This window comes from Neovison vison, chromosome 1 (assembly GCF_020171115.1).
Source record: "Neovison vison isolate M4711 chromosome 1, ASM_NN_V1, whole genome shotgun sequence".
NCBI lineage: Eukaryota > Metazoa > Chordata > Mammalia > Carnivora > Mustelidae > Neogale > Neogale vison.
Genome location: NC_058091.1, coordinates 250416439 through 250434975, shown reverse-complemented (window position 1 = coordinate 250434975; position 18537 = coordinate 250416439). Strand labels below are relative to the sequence as shown.

The 18537-nt window shown below is 35.9% G+C and overlaps 1 protein-coding gene across 2 annotated transcripts in view; it reads left to right on the top strand.

Annotated features, from left to right (window-relative positions):
- PRRC1 (proline rich coiled-coil 1) overlaps positions 1–18537 on the top strand; it is a 49355-nt gene that overhangs the window by 20020 nt on the left and 10798 nt on the right. For both annotated transcript variants that reach the window (XM_044228383.1, XM_044228393.1), the window contains 2 exons: positions 2689–2852; positions 8898–9001. In XM_044228383.1, coding sequence (XP_044084318.1) covers positions 2689–2852; positions 8898–9001 — 268 coding nt within the window. The remainder of the gene's footprint in view (positions 1–2688; positions 2853–8897; positions 9002–18537) is intronic.

Genomic DNA, 18537 nt, shown 5'->3' with positions numbered 1-18537 from the left:
TGACTTCACTGACGTAACAGAGCTAATGAAGTCAGGATTCAAACCCAAGGCTTTATCTCAGGCCAGTAGTCTGCCTGACATCAAGAAAAAGGCAAAAGATGAAGGGGGTAGGATTCTGGGGGAAAGTACAAAATGAAATGCCTGTTAGTGAATATCATAACTTAACATATGATCTTGATCAGGTAACTGTAAAAAGCAGTAAAACTAATATGAAAAAGTTGACACCTTATTGACAGGCAGTGAAAGCAAGGCCATTCTGATGTAATAAAACTTGAATTAAAACCCAAGGTATTTTTAGAGAAATATTCTAGACATCATAACACTTTCAGAGATATCAAGAAAACACAAGAACTGTTAGAAATGGATTGTAACACAGTTTAGGTTCCTACATTCTTAGAATTACTTTTCCCATCATCATTAAAGGTGGCACTGCTTATTAACAAAAAGGCCGGGCGCCTGGGTGGCTCAGTGGGTTAAGCCGCTGCCTTCAGCTCAGGTCATGATCTCAGGGTCCTGGGATCGAGTCCCGCATCAGGCTCTCTGCTCAGCAGGGAGCCTGCTTCCTCCTCTCTCTCTCTGCCTGCCTCTCTGCCTACTTGTGATCTCTCTCTGTCAAATAAATAAATAAAATATTTTTTTTAAAAAAAAGGCCAAAACAACCTTTTGAGCTGAAGTTTAGTGGAATGGTACTTGTCTAGGGTCAAGAGACATGTCCCACATGAAGAAAAAAATGAGTAAAAGGTATATTTCTTCTTTTCTCTTCTATGAGACTCAGTGCTTTTAGGTTTTAGTAAATTATGAAATTCTAGTAAAGATGGGATCTGTAGATCATCCTATTAGGAAAAAAGATTGTGTATAAAAAAGGCCATATATTTTGAAAATACTGTCAGCTGTTCCACAACATATTATGGAGAAGCACAGCATTATTTCTGGGGCAAAATGGTGTACCAAAGCACTGGTAAACAAAAAACAGCTTTCTGGATTAATCTATTTTAGCTATCTAGTGATAGCCACTAACACTAAGTAGCAAAATATGCTGTGTTTAGGTTTAGGTCTTTGAACTGAGTATGTCACAAAATTTAGATTAAGATTTTTTAAAAAAAAGTTAGGTGTATTTGATTCAAATTACTCTGTCTAAATGGTAAAAAGGTTTTAAAAACAATTGAAAGTAAAACTTTTAAGATCTTTATTTCATATCTTAGCCTTTTTAAATTTCAAGTTTTATATATGTTGGTATTGCCATTTCCTTATATGGTTGCACATTAGGACAGTATAATAGATGTTTAATTTATAACTAAATATCCTGTTTGTGGCATCTACTGTTTATTTTTTTCTTTCAGTGATAAAGGTGTATGATAAAGTTGACTCCCACATTTAAACTGTTTTGTAGATAAAACACGTATTTCATGGCAGTCCTCGTTTAGTGCAGACTTCTTTTCAACTCCAACAAATTACTTATCAATAACAGTCTTCATTTTCATTTTCTGTTGTGTATCCTAAATGTGTAACTTATATTTCACAAGTCACATAATTCATTTCTGTGATTGCTCAATAGTTGAAGGCCTGGGAATTCCAACATCCCCATGGTATTAGAAGTTTGTGTATAATAGATGTGTATCTTTGTTAACCAACAGCAGAAAAACCATTTTGATTTGCAGCCTTAAAATGCAAAAAAAAAGCCAAAGCTTTTTAGAAAATGAGATCTCGTGAAATTAATAGTGACATAGTAGAAAATTAAACTTTTTTCCTAGCTGTTAGAACATTCCTTCCCAAACTGACATCTGTGGAAAACTTTCTAGGAGTGGATGTTTATATATTCAGATTAAGTATGGAAAGTACTGGGTTAAAGTCATGAATTTTGGCTTTTGGTTTTCACAGAATCTTGATGTTAATGTTCATTATGAATTTCCAAGAAAGAAACGTGTAGAGCATCTCCTAAGCTTGTTTGACCACAAAATACTGTTTTAAGGGGGAGGTACTAATATTCTGAAACAGTATTCCATAGGGGAGAAAAAAACCCCTGTTCCATCTGTGGCATAGGGAATACTCAAAACCATTAGGAGCTATGTATTATATTCTGCCTGCAGATGAGACTCCCTCAGATAATGTATTAAATGCTCCTTTTTGGGACACCTGGGTGGCTCAGTTCTTTAAGCGGCTGCCTTCGGCTCAGGTCATGATCCCAGCGTCCTGGGATCGAGTCCCACATCAGGCTCCTTGTTCCGTAGGGAGCCGGCTTCTCCCTCTGCCACTCTGTCTGCCTGTACTCGCTCGCTCGCTGTCTCTTTCTCTCTCTGACAAATAAATAAATAAAATCTTCTTTAAAAGAAATGCTCCTTTTTAAGTCGGGAAAAGATGGTAGTTTGGGTCTAAACACTTGTAATAAGATGCTATGAGATGAGGGGATGAAAATGTGTGTGATGGATCAGCTGTGTAGTGAAGAGGACTTTGGAGTTTGGCAGATACAGGTTTGAGTCCCGACATCATGGCTAAGTTGCTTTGTCATCTTGGACAAGGCATTATCAGTCTTAGTTTCCTCAGCCTATAAAAAAAGTTCATCATTTGTGTCTTGCGGTATTTTGTGAGGTTGGTAATAATTATATACTAAAATGTTAGTATATGGCATTTTTGCTTAAGAGAATTTTATTATTTTATTTTGGAATTAAAATTTTCTTCCGATCTTTGTAGAATCTGGAGGTGAACTGGATATTGTAGTGACCTCAAATAAAGAAGTAAAAGTTGCTGCCGTCCGAGATGCCTTCCAGGAGGTCTTTGGCTTAGCTGTGGTCATAGGAGAAGCTGGACAGTCCAATATTGCCCCACAGCCGGTAGGCTATGCAGCTGGATTAAAAGTGAGTAATACAACACCTTTTTTCAGCATAAAGAAACTGGAAGTTAATTTTTTCATAATTCTGGTGATAATCTTTGGTCTTTATGGAGCTAATGGGTTTTTACATTGAGGTATTGATCGTCTTGGTTTTTATTTTGACAACTGTTGTGTTATGACGATACAGGGTCAGGTTTGATGCTTGGGGCGGGGAGGAAACACATGCAGAGAATACAGAGAGTAGTTCAGAAGAAATCTTAATCAATTGCTAACCTGTAAGTCCTACTGAACTTAAACATTTTATACTGAAATTATAGTATTACTTGAATTCTCTAAGCTTTATATTACTATCACTGTTAATAATAATAATTTACACTTATGTATTTCTTTATGGTTTTGGAAACTCTAACATATTTGAAATTTTCCAGAGTAGTAATGGGGCTCCAGTAGGCAGGTTCTAGATTGATCCTCTAAGTCTGCCTTTTCCCTTGTGCTTGCTGACGGGACTCAGCATTCTTCAGAAAGCTTTCCCTTGCTTCCTCGCCTTGATTCTTCCTTTCTCCATCCTTTTAATTCCCTTGTCTTAAAGACCCAACTAGCTAGCACCTTATAGGTATGTATTACACCTTTATATAACCAGAGTTTGCCAGGATCTCTCTTTTTTTTTTGGCCAGGATCTCTTTTAATAGAGACCTATTAAATCTTACTATCAGTAGTAATATCAAAAGGAGGGCACTGCCTTAGTTTTTCCATAGTGAGAGAAGAGGATCTTGTGATCAAGTCTACACATAATAAACTCTCCATAACAGGGACAGATGATAGGATAACTAACTTACTTTAAAGAGAAATTTCATATAAGCGCATAGTGACACCACCACTTCAGTATTACAGTTTGTCTTCTGGCTTGTTACTATTTAAAAATTTGTCCCATGTCTGCATAAAACCAGGCCAATTCCCAGTGAACTAAAACTGGTCCCCCCAAACCAGTGAAGGTTAAAGTTCCAAGAATCCTGTCCTCCCATATTATTTATTTATTTATTTATTACCACTAGCATATAGACACACAGGAACAAATGAACACTGAACCAGGTCATCAGCATACAAATATCTCTCCCGCTTTAAAGAGCATACAAAATAAATTTTTAACAGATTTTTTTTTTTTAACCTCCTCTTCTCATGATCTAATACCTTAATTTTTAGTTGCTTCTTTTTGCAGCAGAACTCCTCCACAAAGAATTGCCAGCATTTTATCTCTAGTTGTTCCCTTCATATTCTCTTACCCCTGGCTCTGTCAGGTGCTCAGCCTGACTTCTCAGAGAATGCTGTACAGATCAGCAGTGTTCCCCATCTTGTTTTGCCTGTCAATGGCTTTTGAGACAGTTCTTATTCTTTATTGTTTCTTTCACTTCTGAAGCGCCACACTTTTTTTTTTCCCCTGCCTCACTATTTGCTCACTCCTCTGTGCCACTTCTTTTGGTTTCCCCTAATGATCTTGTCTTTACATTCCTTCCCTCGTGAGCTCATAGTGTCTCATGGCTTTAAATACCATCTGTGAATGGACAGTTTCAGGTTTCTATCTCCAGCACTGGCCTCTCACCTAAACTAGATGCATGTAGAAGTTGTCTGAGTTCTCAACACCTTAAACTGAATGTCTCAAACTTAACTGTATCTAGCATCCATCTGCTTTTCTTTCCTCCAAACCTGTTCCTTTAGCCTTGTCCATCTCTGTTCATTGATGGCAGCACTATCCTTCCCGTTTCTCAGATGAGCAACCTTAGAGTCACCCATAACTTCTCTCTTTATCCATGTCTGGTTCTTCAGGAAATCTTATTCATCCTCCACACTTGTTCACAGTGTGTCTAGCATCTGACTCCTCATATCACTGCGTGTCTCTCTGGAACCTTGCCGTTGCCTACTACGAGGCCATCCAATTTTAGTGTTATCTGATAAGGTAACTTTGTGGCCTTCTAGGTCATTCTGAACAGAGTAGACCAGTAATCCTTTTAAGTCTTAGGTCAGAGCATGTCACTTGTGTTTCAGCACTTTATATTTTACTCATTGTAAACCCACATTCCTTAGGGTGGCTTCCATGGCCCCAACACAGTCTGGCTGATGTGGTGTTTGTTTCCTCTCTGGCTGCTTCTCCAGCGGACCTTCCCCTTGCCCGCTCACGCCAGTCACATTGTCTTCCTTCTGTTCTTCATACTTAGCTGGCATGCGCCTCTCTTAGCCTTTTCTCTAGCTCCTTCTTCTCGTTGGGACATTCTTCCCTCAAATATATACTTGGTTGACTTTCTAAACCTTCTTTAAATCTTCACTCTAGTCTTCCTTGCATGGCGAGGTCTGTCCTCACTGCCTGCTGAGTACTACATTCCACACTTACATACCAAGATCACCCTTCCTCTCCTCTCTGTTTCCTTTCCTGTAGTACTCAGCACCTTCTCCTACACTGTCATTTAGTTTTATATTTGTGTTTTTTGTTTTCCCATAGGAATTAAGGTCCTCAAGAGCAGGAATATTGGTTTGAGTCATGGATGTGAACTCTCAGATGTTCTTTAAAATGAGTATCTAGCAGTTTTATCAAAATTCCAAATGCTAAACTTCAGGGGTGCCTGGGTGGCTCAGTCAGTTATGCGGCTGCCTTCAGCTCAGGTCATGATTCCAGAGTCCTGGGGCATCAGGCTCCCTGCTCAGCGGGGATCTGTTTCTCCCTCTACCCTTCCCCCCTGCTTGTGATCTGTCATTCATGTTCTCTCTCAAATAAATAAAATCTTCAAATAAATAGATTAATTAATTAAACCTTAAACACCAGAATTAAAAGTGCAGGAGTATGTTTTTAAAATTATTTATTTCCTCAAGTAAACAGTCTAGTATGCAAAATACTTTCATTGTGAGGTTTGCTTTCACTTTAACACCCTATCAGTTTCATGAGGAGAATAAAGATTTTTCATTTAATAGCACTCTAGTGGCCCATCCATTGTGGTACCTTGATCAAACCTCCACAATCAATCAGTGATCTTCAGACTGGTCTAGAAGTACCTCTGTTGATACGCAAAGATTTTACAAGATGTAAAGAGACCCAGAGAGTTTTAAGGAACTCAGCTTCTTCAGCTTCCATATGTACTCTTGCCTAAAAATTTTCTGCCTGAATACTTACCTGTGATTAATTAAGGTAACTTGTTCTCCTTTCCCATCTCCCCCTTACAAAGCCCACTTCACTTCCTTTGGGAAATGAGACATACCTTGTAGCCACTAAATATTCATGTAATATATTGCCTCCAAACATAAAATACTCCCAAGTGTCATCGGAAGGAAGGGACAATTCAAAATAGTGTTTTTGATATTGGGAATACAAATGACACAATGCCTGGGTAAAACCCTTTTGGAAGTCATGTGGCTTCCTTTTGTTTGTTCCCATCAAAAATAGAGGGGACCAGACTGAGTTGTCAGCTGATAGGTCATTAATTTTTGATGATAAATCACCATGTGATATTTGGATTATAATTCAAAATTTCACAGTTTTAAAAACAAGGGTCTTAAATACTTTGCTATAGTAAATATTATTACATAGAAGATACTTAAAAATCATTAGGTGCTGTTCTTGGAAGGCTGAGATTTTTTCTGAAAGAAAAACCTCATCTTCTAGATCATACTTCAGTTTATGTTGTGGTTTGACTACTGTCCGACAGATTCATTTGTGCTATTGGTTTTGCTCTTCAAATTCAGACATTTGGGTTTCTTTTCCATAATTTTTTTTTAAAGATTTTCTTTATTTATTTGATAGAGATCACAGTAGGCAGAGAGGCAGGCAGAGAGAGAGCGGAAAGCGGGCTCCCTGCTGAGCAGAGAGCCCAATGTGGGGCTCGATTCCAGGACCCTGAGATCATGACCTGAGCTGAAGGCAGAGGGTTTAACCCACTGAGCCACGCAGGTGCCCCCTTTTCCATAATTTTTAATAAAAGCTTAAAATCAAAATTCATTAAAACTGATAACATGCATAGGAAAATCATTTATAAATTTATCAGTTTTTAATTCTTTTCAGAAACAGTAGAGGGAGCAAATGAGAAGAAAAATAATGTAGAATCCTAAAATATTAAAATTTCAATCCAGATTTTTTTTACTCCCCATCAGATTGTATTTGAAGTGATTGGCTCTTTGAAGAAAAACTGAAGTTTAAAGGAAATAAATCTGCTATAATTAATGTTAGGAAGCCCCTGAAACTTATGTGCCAGCTATTAATTTCATCAAAAAGCCTGTCATAGTTATGACCACTGTTTTATAACTTATATTCATCAAAGATGTAGATAACATTTACATGCACATTAGAAGCAGCATGGGATTTTGATTAAACAAAATTGCTTAGTATAAACTCAGTACAGGGTAAACTCTGGGGGCCTTTCTGTATCTTTCTTCTGTTCGAGACGATTACTTGAGTGTGATCTGAAAACTATGTAATTCTTGATTCCCTATACTTCTGAAAATAAAATTAAAATTTCATTCTCAAAATGAAAGAGCTAATCTTAAGTGTAAGGGCTAATCTTAAAGTGTCTATATTTGTGATTCCAGAAGATGCCACACTTAATTAACATCAGAGGAGAAGAGGCACATATAACCCTCACTTCATTTTTCTTATGAAATAAAAAGCTCTGTGTTGTAGGATAGTAGAAGATGAACAAGCTTAGTTTCCTGGAAGCATCAGATCTAGGGCTATTTTGTTGCAGTGCTTAGCTATCTTCAAAGAGCCAGGAATGGATCTCCTAAATACCCCACTAATCCTACAATAGTTTTTACTGAATTAACATTTATTTAAACTTCATAACCAAATTTAACCATTACTGATTTCCTCTTGGGAGGAAAATGATTTAGGCAAATTTACATTATTCAGTGTAACATCTATTAAATTTTCTTTCAAATTCAACAGCTGCCTCCTCATTCACTAGTTACTAGATTGACATCATTCAGATTCTTAACATAAGTGATACAAATTTTTAAGAAGGCCCTTATTTCTTACCTTTTGTTGGGTTAGACTGTGCATGGTACTAGAGAGATAGAAGTAAGATAGTCGATATTAGTATAGCTTAATTCATACCTTCTTTCATTCTTCATTATTATAAGCTAATGTCTTAAATTGGTTTATCCATTTTCATGCACTGGTCAGCTTCTCCTCTTTATTTCTGTTGTCTCTGAAATAAGTTCAGTTATCTCTAGAAGTGTCCTAGCTTTTGAAATTCTCATTTGATAAGGATTGACCACTTTTTCTTATTCACTACTTACCTCTGCTGTCCAGAGTAAAAGTAGGTTAATGTATTATCAACAGTAGTTTTATTAAAAAAAATAGAACACATTTTGTCTTGTGAATACTTACTTTCACTTCCCTTATGAACACTTAATGAGGTGATTCAGATAAAGTAGTAAGTAGCAATTTTATTAGAAAACTTGGAGTTTTCTACCATAAGAAATGTATTGATGATTTTGAGTTATCTGTACAGTGTTCTAGTCCCTCAGTTTTATTGCATATTAATAATTTTCTTAAATAAGTTTCAGTGCAATATACACGTTTGTAGTTAAAAATAAATCACCAGTCATTTTCATGCATATTTTAATGCTATCTTTAAAGGAAGTAAGAAGCCAGAGAAAAAAAATCCACTTTGATATGACTGCCTACCTAGATACCTCAAGAGAAAATTAAATAAAAACTACTAGGACTGAAAAAAGATTTTTGTCAGTAAGGTGCCCTTCGCAGATCAACATTAAGAAGTACATAGTTTCATTATATTAGTAATGACCAATTAAAACATTAATATAAATATCCATTTTATAGTAGCAACCAAAATAATAATGTATGTGGGAATAATTTAGAATGTGTTGTATGAACTGTTAATACCAAGGGGCACATGATTGGATTTTTTTTTTTTACTATTCTTTATACTTCCATATTTTTTTAATATTTACAGTGGGTGTATAGGTGTTCATGTGTAAATGTATTTGTGTACTATTGTATAACCATAAATTAGGATATTTGATACTGAATGATTAGAAATAGTCTCTAACCTCCATGGTTGTCATTCAGGGTGCCCAGGAACGGATAGACAGCTTGCGTCGAGCTGGAGTGATCCATGAAAAACAGACTGCTGTGTCAGTAGAAAACTTCATTGCAGAATTGCTACCTGACAAGTAAGAGGCTTTTTTTTTTAATAACATAATAACAAATTTGCTTTCTTGTAGTGAGAACCCTCAGGATCTACTCTTTTGCAATTTTCAGATACACAGTATAGTAGTATTAAGTGTAGTCACTGTGCTGTACATTTGATCCTCATGACTTAATAACTGAAAATTTCTATCTTCTAACCTGCTTCACTCATTTTAGTCGCCTCCGCCATCACCCTGCCAACCTTCAGTCTGTCTTTGTGAGTTTCTTTTTTTTATTCCATGTAAAAGTGGGATTATATGGTATTTATTTTCTCTGACATTTCCCTTAGTATAATGCCCTGAAGGTCCATGCATACTGTTGGAAATGGCAGGATTTCCTTCGATTTTCATGGCTGAATAATGGTGTGTGTGTGTGTCTGTCTGTCTGTCTGTGTGTGTTTATGCACACACCACATTTTCTTGATTTCATTCTTTCATTGACAGGCACTTAGGTTGCTTCCATGTCTTGGTTATTGTCAGTAATGCTGCAGTGAACTGGGTGGGAGGTGCATATATATCTACAAGGTAGTGTTCTCATTTCCCTCCAATAAATACCCAGAAGTGGAATTGCTGGATCATATAGCTCATTTAATCTTTTGAGGAACTTCCAGATTGTTTTCCATAGTGGCTGCACCAGTTTACATTCTTATCAAGAACTTTCTTTTTCTCCATATCTTTTCCAACACTTTTATTATTATTTTTTTTTTTTTTTTACTTTTTGGTAGTAGCCATCCTAACAGGTGTTAAGGTGATGTCTCATTTTGGTTTTGATTTGCATCTCCCTAATGAAGAGTGATGTTGAGCATCTTTTCATGTGTCTATTGGCCATCTGTATGTCTTAGGAAAACTTTTCAGAGCCTCTGCTCATTTTTTAATTGGATTCTTTTTTTTCCTCTTAAGTTCTTTGAGTTTTTGATAGGTTTTAGATGTTAACACCTTCTGAGGTATGTGATTTGTGAATGTTTTCTCCCCTTCAGAAGATTGCCTTTTCATTTTGTTGATGGTTTCCTTTGCTGTTTAGAACCTTTTTAGTTTGATGTAGTCCTGCTTAATGATTTTTGCCTTTGTTGCCTTTGCTTTTGGTGTCAAATCCAAAATATTATCACCAAGATTGGTATCAAACAACTTACACCATCGTCTAGAAATTTGGTTTGTGATCTTAAGTTCAAGTCTTGAATCTATTTGAGTTACTTTTTGTGTAGTGTAAGTACTCCAGTTTCCCCAACACCATGTATTGTATAGACTGTACTTTTCCCATTTGTATATTCCTGGCAGTTTGGTGTAAACTAATTGGTCATATAGGTGTGGGTTTATTCCTCAGTTCCTTTTTCTGTTGGATTGATCTTTGTGTCTATTATTATGCCAGTACCATACTATTTTGATGGATATAGCTTTGTAATATAGTTCAAAATATAGTTTGAATTCAAAGAGTGTGATGCTGCTTCTTTCTCAAGATGGCTTTGGCTATTCAGGGTCTTGTGGTTCCATACAAACTTCAGGGTTGTTCTGTTTCTGTGAAAAATGCCATTGGAATTTTGGTAGAGATTATATTGAATTTGTAGATTGCTTAATGAATACTATGGATATTTTAACAATTTTAATTTTTCGAATCCCTCAATCTGGAATATTTTTTTCATATATTTGAGTTTTCAGTTTTTTCCATTAATGTCTTACATAGTTTTCAGAGTAGAGATCTTTCATCTTCTTGGTTAAATCTATTCCTCAGTGTTTTGTCACAGTGTTTTGTCATTCCTCAGTGTTTGGATGCGATTTTTAAGTGGTATTTTTTCTCTAAGTTTTCTTTTTGGTAGTTTATTAGTGTATAGATATGCAACAGATTTTGGCATATCTATACAGTACAGATTTTGATTTTTTATTCTGCACCTTTACTGAATTCATTTATAAGTTCCAAGTTTTAGAGTTTTCATTTTGTTTACTTGTTTGTATTGTTTTTCCATATGTAGTATCATGTCATCTGAAAATAATCACAGGTTTTCTTCTTCCCTTCCAGTTTGGATCCCTTTTATTTGTTTTTCTTGCCTAATTGCTCTGGTAAGGATTTTCAGTACCATACTGAATAAAGGAAGTGGAAAGAGTGGGCATCCTTGTCTGGTTCCTGATCTTAGAGGAAATACTTTCAGCTGTTGATTGTTGAATGTGATACTAGCTATGGGCTTATCATATGTGGCCTTTATTATTTTGAGTACATTCTTTCTAAACCTGTTCAGAGAGTTTTTATCATTACCAGTAGTTGAATCACATGCTTTTTCTCTATATTATGAGATGATCTTTACGATTTTTGCCCTTGATTTTGTTACTGTGTTGTATCACGTTGGTCTGTGGATGTGGAACCATCTCTACATCTCTGTAGAATAAACCCTAAATGATGTGTATGATCCTTCCAATATATTGTTGAATTTGGCTTAATATTTTGTTGAAAATTTTTACTTATCTGTTTCTATGGAAATTGGCCTTTGATTCTCTCTTCTGTTGTGTCTTTGTCTGATTTTAGTATCAGGGTAATGCTGGCCTTGTAAAATGAGTTTGGAGGTGTCCCTTCTCTTTTTGTTTTGGAAGAGTTTGAGAAGTGTTGGTAGTAATTTTTCTTTAAATGTTTGGTAGAATTCACTAGTGAAGGGGTCTGGTACTGACAGATGTCTGTTGGGAGGTTTTTGATTACTGACTAGAATCTCCTTACTAGAAATCAGTCTATTTTTGATTGATTTTTGATTTCTTCATGATTCAGTCTTGGTAGGTTATATGTTTCTAGAAATGTATCCATGTATTCTAGGTTATCTAGTTTGACGGCATATAATTATTCAGTAAGAGACTTATTTTGTCTATCTTATGAGCTAAATACAGTTAGTTCTGGGGTTACTGAGACTGAATATCTAGTTTAAAAAAGTTTAGGTATTCAGTCTTTAACTATCCTATCTTAGAGAAAATTATATTCTGGTCTAGCTTTATCATCTAACCAGCTGTGTCATCTCTGCTACCTAGGTTTCTCTTTTTTAATTATAAAATGGAGATAATAATGTTTACATCTTAAGATTGGTGCTATTATATTTAGTGACTATATACACAATTTTAAGAGGATACAGTGCTGTTTTGGCTGAGGTAATTGACCACCAGTAGCCAACATAATCATTCACATAGTTATTCAGCGTAATGGAAGGTATGGGAAACAGGGCCTGGTGCCAGTCATCAGGTTTGAGATCTGAGCAATGATGCTTATCTATTTAGTTTGGAGGATATTCAGAGAATCGTATTCATTATGGTCTTTTCAGGGCTTTGTACTTTAGTTGGCTTTTTTATGGGAGAAATTATTTTTAAAATGCTGAATTTATTTATACTGAAAGAGCTTTCTAACTTTTGAAATCGATCTCTTTTGTAATCACATTTGGTTTTGTTATATTTTTTTATTTATTTATTATTGAATAGCGTTGTGCCTGGGACTTAATGGCTATAGTATTTTAAAAATATTCTCCAGCTCTGAGAAGTTCTCCCAACTGCTGGCCAGTTGGGAGACACAGATGAACAGTTTTAAGTGACTGTATAAAATAGTGTGTAATTTTTTGTAGGAAATATATGCAATTCAATGAGAAATAATTGAATGTAGTGGTAGCGTCAGATGAGATATGTGAGTGAGTGGGACTTGGACGGGATTGTGAAAAGTAGGTAAAATTTGGGTAAGTGACAAATATAGGACATTCTGAGTGGAGGAAGAGTTTGAAGATGATGAAGAGGATTCTGGGGTCAGTAGTTAAATTAGCTTTGCTGATCATTTGTTGGATTAAGAAATCAAGAAGTGATTTGGGACAGAGAGCTTTGAATGCTTTCCGTGTAAGCACCAAAGAGCCATCTAGTGATCATTATTTCATTTTTCCCTTATCTTAACTTTTTATAATTCATTTATTGGTTATCTTAGAAATTAGTCTTTTAATAATAAAAATTGTGACTTGGTAATACTGAGCCACTTTTAGTATTCTTTACCCAACATCCCCTTCATCTTTTATGGTATTATTTTCAGTTTTCTTAATTGTGCATACATTTTACACTCCTAAGGTAGTACTAATGTAGTGTTGTCCTTTACTGTCAGTATTCATTGATACTTATTCTCTGAATTCCTTCCTGTAGTTTTGTTTTCCTTTCTGGGATCATTTTTCTTCTGTCTCAGGAACTTCCTTTGGTACTACATTGTAATGGAAGACTTTACCTACAAACTTTCTTAGCTACTGTTTGTCTGAAAAAAAAATTTTTTTTTAAGATGTCATTTATTTGAGAGAGTGAGTTTGAGCAGGGGTAAGGGTAAAGGGAGAGGGAAAAGCAGACTCCCAGCTGAGCACAGAACCTGACACGAGGCTCGATCCCAGGACCCCAAGATCATGACTCAAACTGAAGGCAGACACTTAACCAGCTGAGCCACCCACGTGCCTCTGAAGATACTTTTAATTCACATTTACTAAGGCTGTTTTTGCTGGATATACAAGTCTAGATTGGCCGTTCTTTTCATTTTCACTTTACTTTTTCTTTAATCAAAATAAACTTGTGGTACAATGTTTTATTAGTTTGAGGTATATAACATAGTTATTAAACAATTCTATACATTACAGAATGTTCACCATAAGTGTAATTATCATCTTCACTCTACAAAATTATTATGGTGTTTGTGACTATTCTGTATGCTGTATTTTTGTCCCCCTGACTTATTTTATAACTGGAAGTTTGTATCTCTTAATCCCCTTCCCTATTTAGCCTATCCTCCCACACACTTCTCTTCTGGCAGCCACCAGTTTATTGTCTTTCTGTTTGTTTGTTAATGTGTTTGGTTTTTTAGTTCCACATGTCCATGAAATCGTATGATACTTGTCTTCCTGGGTCAGACTTATTTCACTTAGCATAATAGTCTCTAGGTCCATATTGTTCCAAGTGGCAAGATGTCATTCTTTATGACTAATATTCCTGTGTGTGTGTGTGTGTCTGTCTGTCTCATATCTTAATCCATTCGTCTGTCAGTGTACATTTAGGTTGCTTCCCTAACTTGGCTATTATGAATAATGCTGCAGTCGGCATACAGATGCAGGTATCTTTCTGAATTAGTATTTTTTCTTTGGGTAAATACCCAGAGTGAAATTACTGGATAATAAGGTATTTCCATTTTTAATCTTTTGAGGAACCGCCATACTGTTTTCCACAGTGGCTGTATCACTTTACATTCCCACCAACAGTGCTCGAAGGACCCTTTTTCTCTGCATCCTTGCCAATACTTGTTATTTATCTTTTTAAAATTTTAGTTATTCTGGCATTCTCTTTGTGGTTTTGATTTGCATATCTCTGATGATGATTTTTGTTGTACATCTTTTAATGTGTCTTTTGGTCATCTGGATGTCTTTTGTTGGAAAAATGTCTGTTCATGTCTTTTTTTTTTTTTTTTTTAAGATTTTTATTTAATGGAGAGAGAGCAAGAGAGCATGAGCAGGGTGAAGGTCAGAGGGAGAGGCAGATTCTCTGCTGAGCAGGGAGGCCAATGTGGGACTCAATCCCTGGACCCTGGGATCATGACCTGAGCTGATGGCAGATGGTTAATCTACTGAGCCACCCAAGTGCCCTCTTCTGCCCATTTTTAACTGGATTATTTGTTTTTGTTTTTTGGTATAGTTTATATGAGTTTTTTATAGAGATATTAACCCCTTATTGGATATATCCTTTGCAAAGATACTTTTTCTTTTGTTGATGGTTTCCTTTGTTGTGGAAAAGTTTTTTATTTTGGTGTAGTCTCAATGTTTATTTTTGCTTTTGTTTCCTTTGCATGAGGAGATATATTTAGAAAGAAAGTTACTAAGGCTGATGTTTAAGATACTGCTGTCTTGTGTTTTGTTTTAGGAATTGTTTATGTTTAAGTTTTAATTAATTAAAATTTAATTAATTAAAACATAATTATTTATGTTTATGTTTTATGTTTAAGCTCAAATATTACATTTAAGTCCATTTTGAGTTTGTGAATGGTGTTAGAAATTGGTCCAGTTTTCCCAGTACCATTTATTGAAAACTTTTCCCCATTGTATATTCTGGCCAATTTTGTCCAAGATTAACTGACCATGTAAATGTGCGTTTATTTCCGGATTCTCTACATTGTTTTATGGGTCTATATGTTTATTGTACCAGTATCCTAGTAATTTGGTTACTTTAGCTTCAAAGTGTAGGGCTTGAAGTTTTGGATTATAATACCTCTAGCTTTGTTTTTTTTCCAGATTGCTTTGGCTATTCAAGGTCTTTTGTATTTTTATACATATTTTAGTAGTATTTGCTCTAGTTCTATGAAAAATTATATCAGTATTTTAATAGGGATGCATTGAATCTGTAGATTGTTTTGGGTAATGTGGACATCTTAATGCTGTTGCTTTTACTAATCCATAAGCATGGAATATCTTTCCATTTGTGTCACCTTTAGCTTTTCTTCATTGTCTTATGGTTTGAAGATTACAGGTCTTGGGGTGTCTGGGTGGCTCAGTTGTTAAGCTCTGCCTTCATCATGATCCCAGGGTCATGCTGGGATGTTATTTATCTTTTGGTGTTTGTGATGATCCCAGGGTCCTGGGATCAAGCCCCAAATCGGGCTCTGTGCTCTGCCTGAAACCTGCTTTTCCCTCTTCCACGCGCCCCACCCCCCCGCATCCCCCTACCTCCTCCTGTGTTCCCTTTCTCACTATGTCTCTGTCAAATAAATAAATAAAATATTAAAAAAAAAAAAAGTACAGGTCTTTCACCTTCTTTGCGGAGTATATTCCCAGGTATTTTATTCATCTGATGCACTTTTAAATGGGATTGTTTTCTGTTATTAGTGTGCAGAAGTATACCAGATTTCCATGTGTTGACTTTGTGTCTTGCAACTTCACTGAGTTTATTAGTTCTTTGAGTTTTGTGGCATCTTTAAGTTTTCCTGTACATCATATCATATGCTCTTTAACTATTGACAGTTTGACTTCTTCCTTATCCAATTTGGATGCCTTTTATTTATTTTTTCTTGTCTGATTTCTGTGGCTAGAACTTTTAGTGTTATTGTAAGGACCTATTTAGCCAGGGAGGCCCCGCCTTGGTTGAACAGCCATTTTGTTGTTTATGCAATAAAACTTAAATTGACCCTGCCCCCACCCCCCCCACCCCCCCCCCCCACCCCCCCGGCCAGGGGAACTTATTTAAAAGCAAGTCCAGGAAACAATCCCAGGTAACAAAGTCCAAATACAAGGATGGGTCAGGCCAGATGGAGGTATTCAATCAGTGGGGGCCATACTGTCTCCTAGCTACCAAGGTGATAGGCTAGTTTCCATAGCTACTGTGGGGTGAGTTGTAATTCAGTTAGCCACCTGTGTGTGGCCAGGCCCAATCACATGACCTTTGCTCTATAAAAGTTAGTCTGTGAGGCAGGGAGGGGTCGTCCTCTCTGTAAGGGGCGGCCCCAACCAGTCTGTTTGACGGTAGGTCTGATTCTTGATGCTTGGCGCGAAAATAAAGCTTTGCTTGACTTTGGCTTTGTATCAGTCTCGCTCCTTTGACCATGGACCCATTACTGGGGGACCCAACACTATGTTGAATAAAAGTGGTCAGAGTGTACATCTTAGTCTTAGAGGAAAATTTCAGTTTGTCACCATTATGTTATCTGTGGCTATATTGAGGTGTGTTCCCTCTAAACCTACTTTATTGGGAATTCTTAGCATGAATGGATGTTGAATTTTATCAAGTGCGCTTTCTGCATTTACTGAAATGATCATATGGTTTTTATCCCTGGTTTTGTGAATGATACATCACATTGATTTGCAGATGTTGAACCATTCTTGCATTCCTGAAAGAAGTCCCACTCAATTGTTATTATTTTAATGTATATTGAATTTGGCTTGCTAATGTTTTGAGGATTTTTGCATCTATGTTCATCAAGGATATTGGCCTATAACTTTCTTTTTTGTAGTTTTTGTCTGATTTTGCTATCAGGGTGATGCTGGCCTTGTGGAATGAATTTGGAAGTTTTCCTTCCTATTCTGTTATTTATTTATTTATTTATTTTTTGGATAGTTTGAGAAGGGTAAGTATAAATAACTCGGAATTCTCTTGTGAAACTGCCTGGTCCTGGATTTTGTTTGTTGGGGGCTTTTTGATTACTTAGTTTTGTTACTAGTAATTAATGTGGTCTCATTTTCTGTTTCTTCCTGATTCAGTTTTGTATGTTTTTTGGAATGTATACATTTCTACATTCTGTTGTCTGTTTTGGTGGTGCCAATATTTTCATAGTATTCACAAGTATCTCAAAATTTTTAAAATTCTTATGTCATTTGTTGCTTTTCTTTCATTTCTCATTTGACTTTTTTTTTGATTAGTGTGGCTAATGGTTTGTTTATGGTTTCAAAGAAGTAGCTCTTGATTCTTTTGGGGGGGGCGGTTTCTATTTCCACTCTAATCATTGTTATTTTTTTCCTTCTGTGATCTTGGAGCTTTGTTCTTTTCCTAGGTCTTTTAGGTTGTAAGGTTGAACTTTTTAGTTGAGGTAGTCCTTTAGAACTGCTTTTGAAACTGTGTCCCAAAGGCTTTCAGCTGTTGGGTGTCCATTTTCAGCTGTTTCCAAGGACTTTTTGAGTTCCTCTTTGCTTTCTATGTTGACTCCTTGGTTTAGTAAGAAGCATATTGTTTGGTGTCCATATGTTCATGTTTTTCCCAGTTTTTAAAATTTTTTTCCTTATAATTGATTTTTAGTTTGATAGCCTTGTAGTAGGAAAAGGTACTTGATAGGATTTTATTTTCTGACATTTACTGAGTCTTGCTTTCAGCCTAATATATGATTTATCCTGGGAACAATCCATTTGCTATTGGAAAGAATGTGTCTTCAGTTGGTTTGGGAAGCAGTGTTGTATACAGACGCGTTAAATCCATCTGGTTGAAAGCTACCATTTCCTTACTGATTTTCTGTGTGAATGATCTATGCATCATTGATGTGTAATTTGGGGTCTGAGGATGAAGTTCTTTACTGTTATTGTTTTACTGTCTGTTACTTTCTCCCTTGAGATCTGCCAATACTTGTTTTACATATTTAGATGTTCTAATGTTGGGTACGTAGATAATATTGTTCTACTCTCTTGTTCAGTTGATCCCATTATTACTATTATTATGTAATGCCATTCTTCGTCTTTTAATACAGTCTTTATTTCAGAATCTATTTGGTCTGATACATGTCATGCTTCCCAGTTTTTGTTTTTTTTTTTTTCCACTTCCATTTGCTTGAAATGCCTTTTCCATTCCTTCACTTAAAAGTCTCTTGTGTGTCTGTAGGTATAAAGTGGCTCTCTTTTAGGCCACATGTAGATGGGTCTTGTATTTTTATCCAGTCACCCTATGTCTTATGATGGGACCATTACAGACCTCATTACCATTTCATTGTTTTGTAGTTTATGTAGTTTATGTAGTTCTGCCATGTTCCCTTCTCTTTGTGACTGATGGCTTTCTGTAGTGTTACGTTACACAGTCTGAAGTTGATC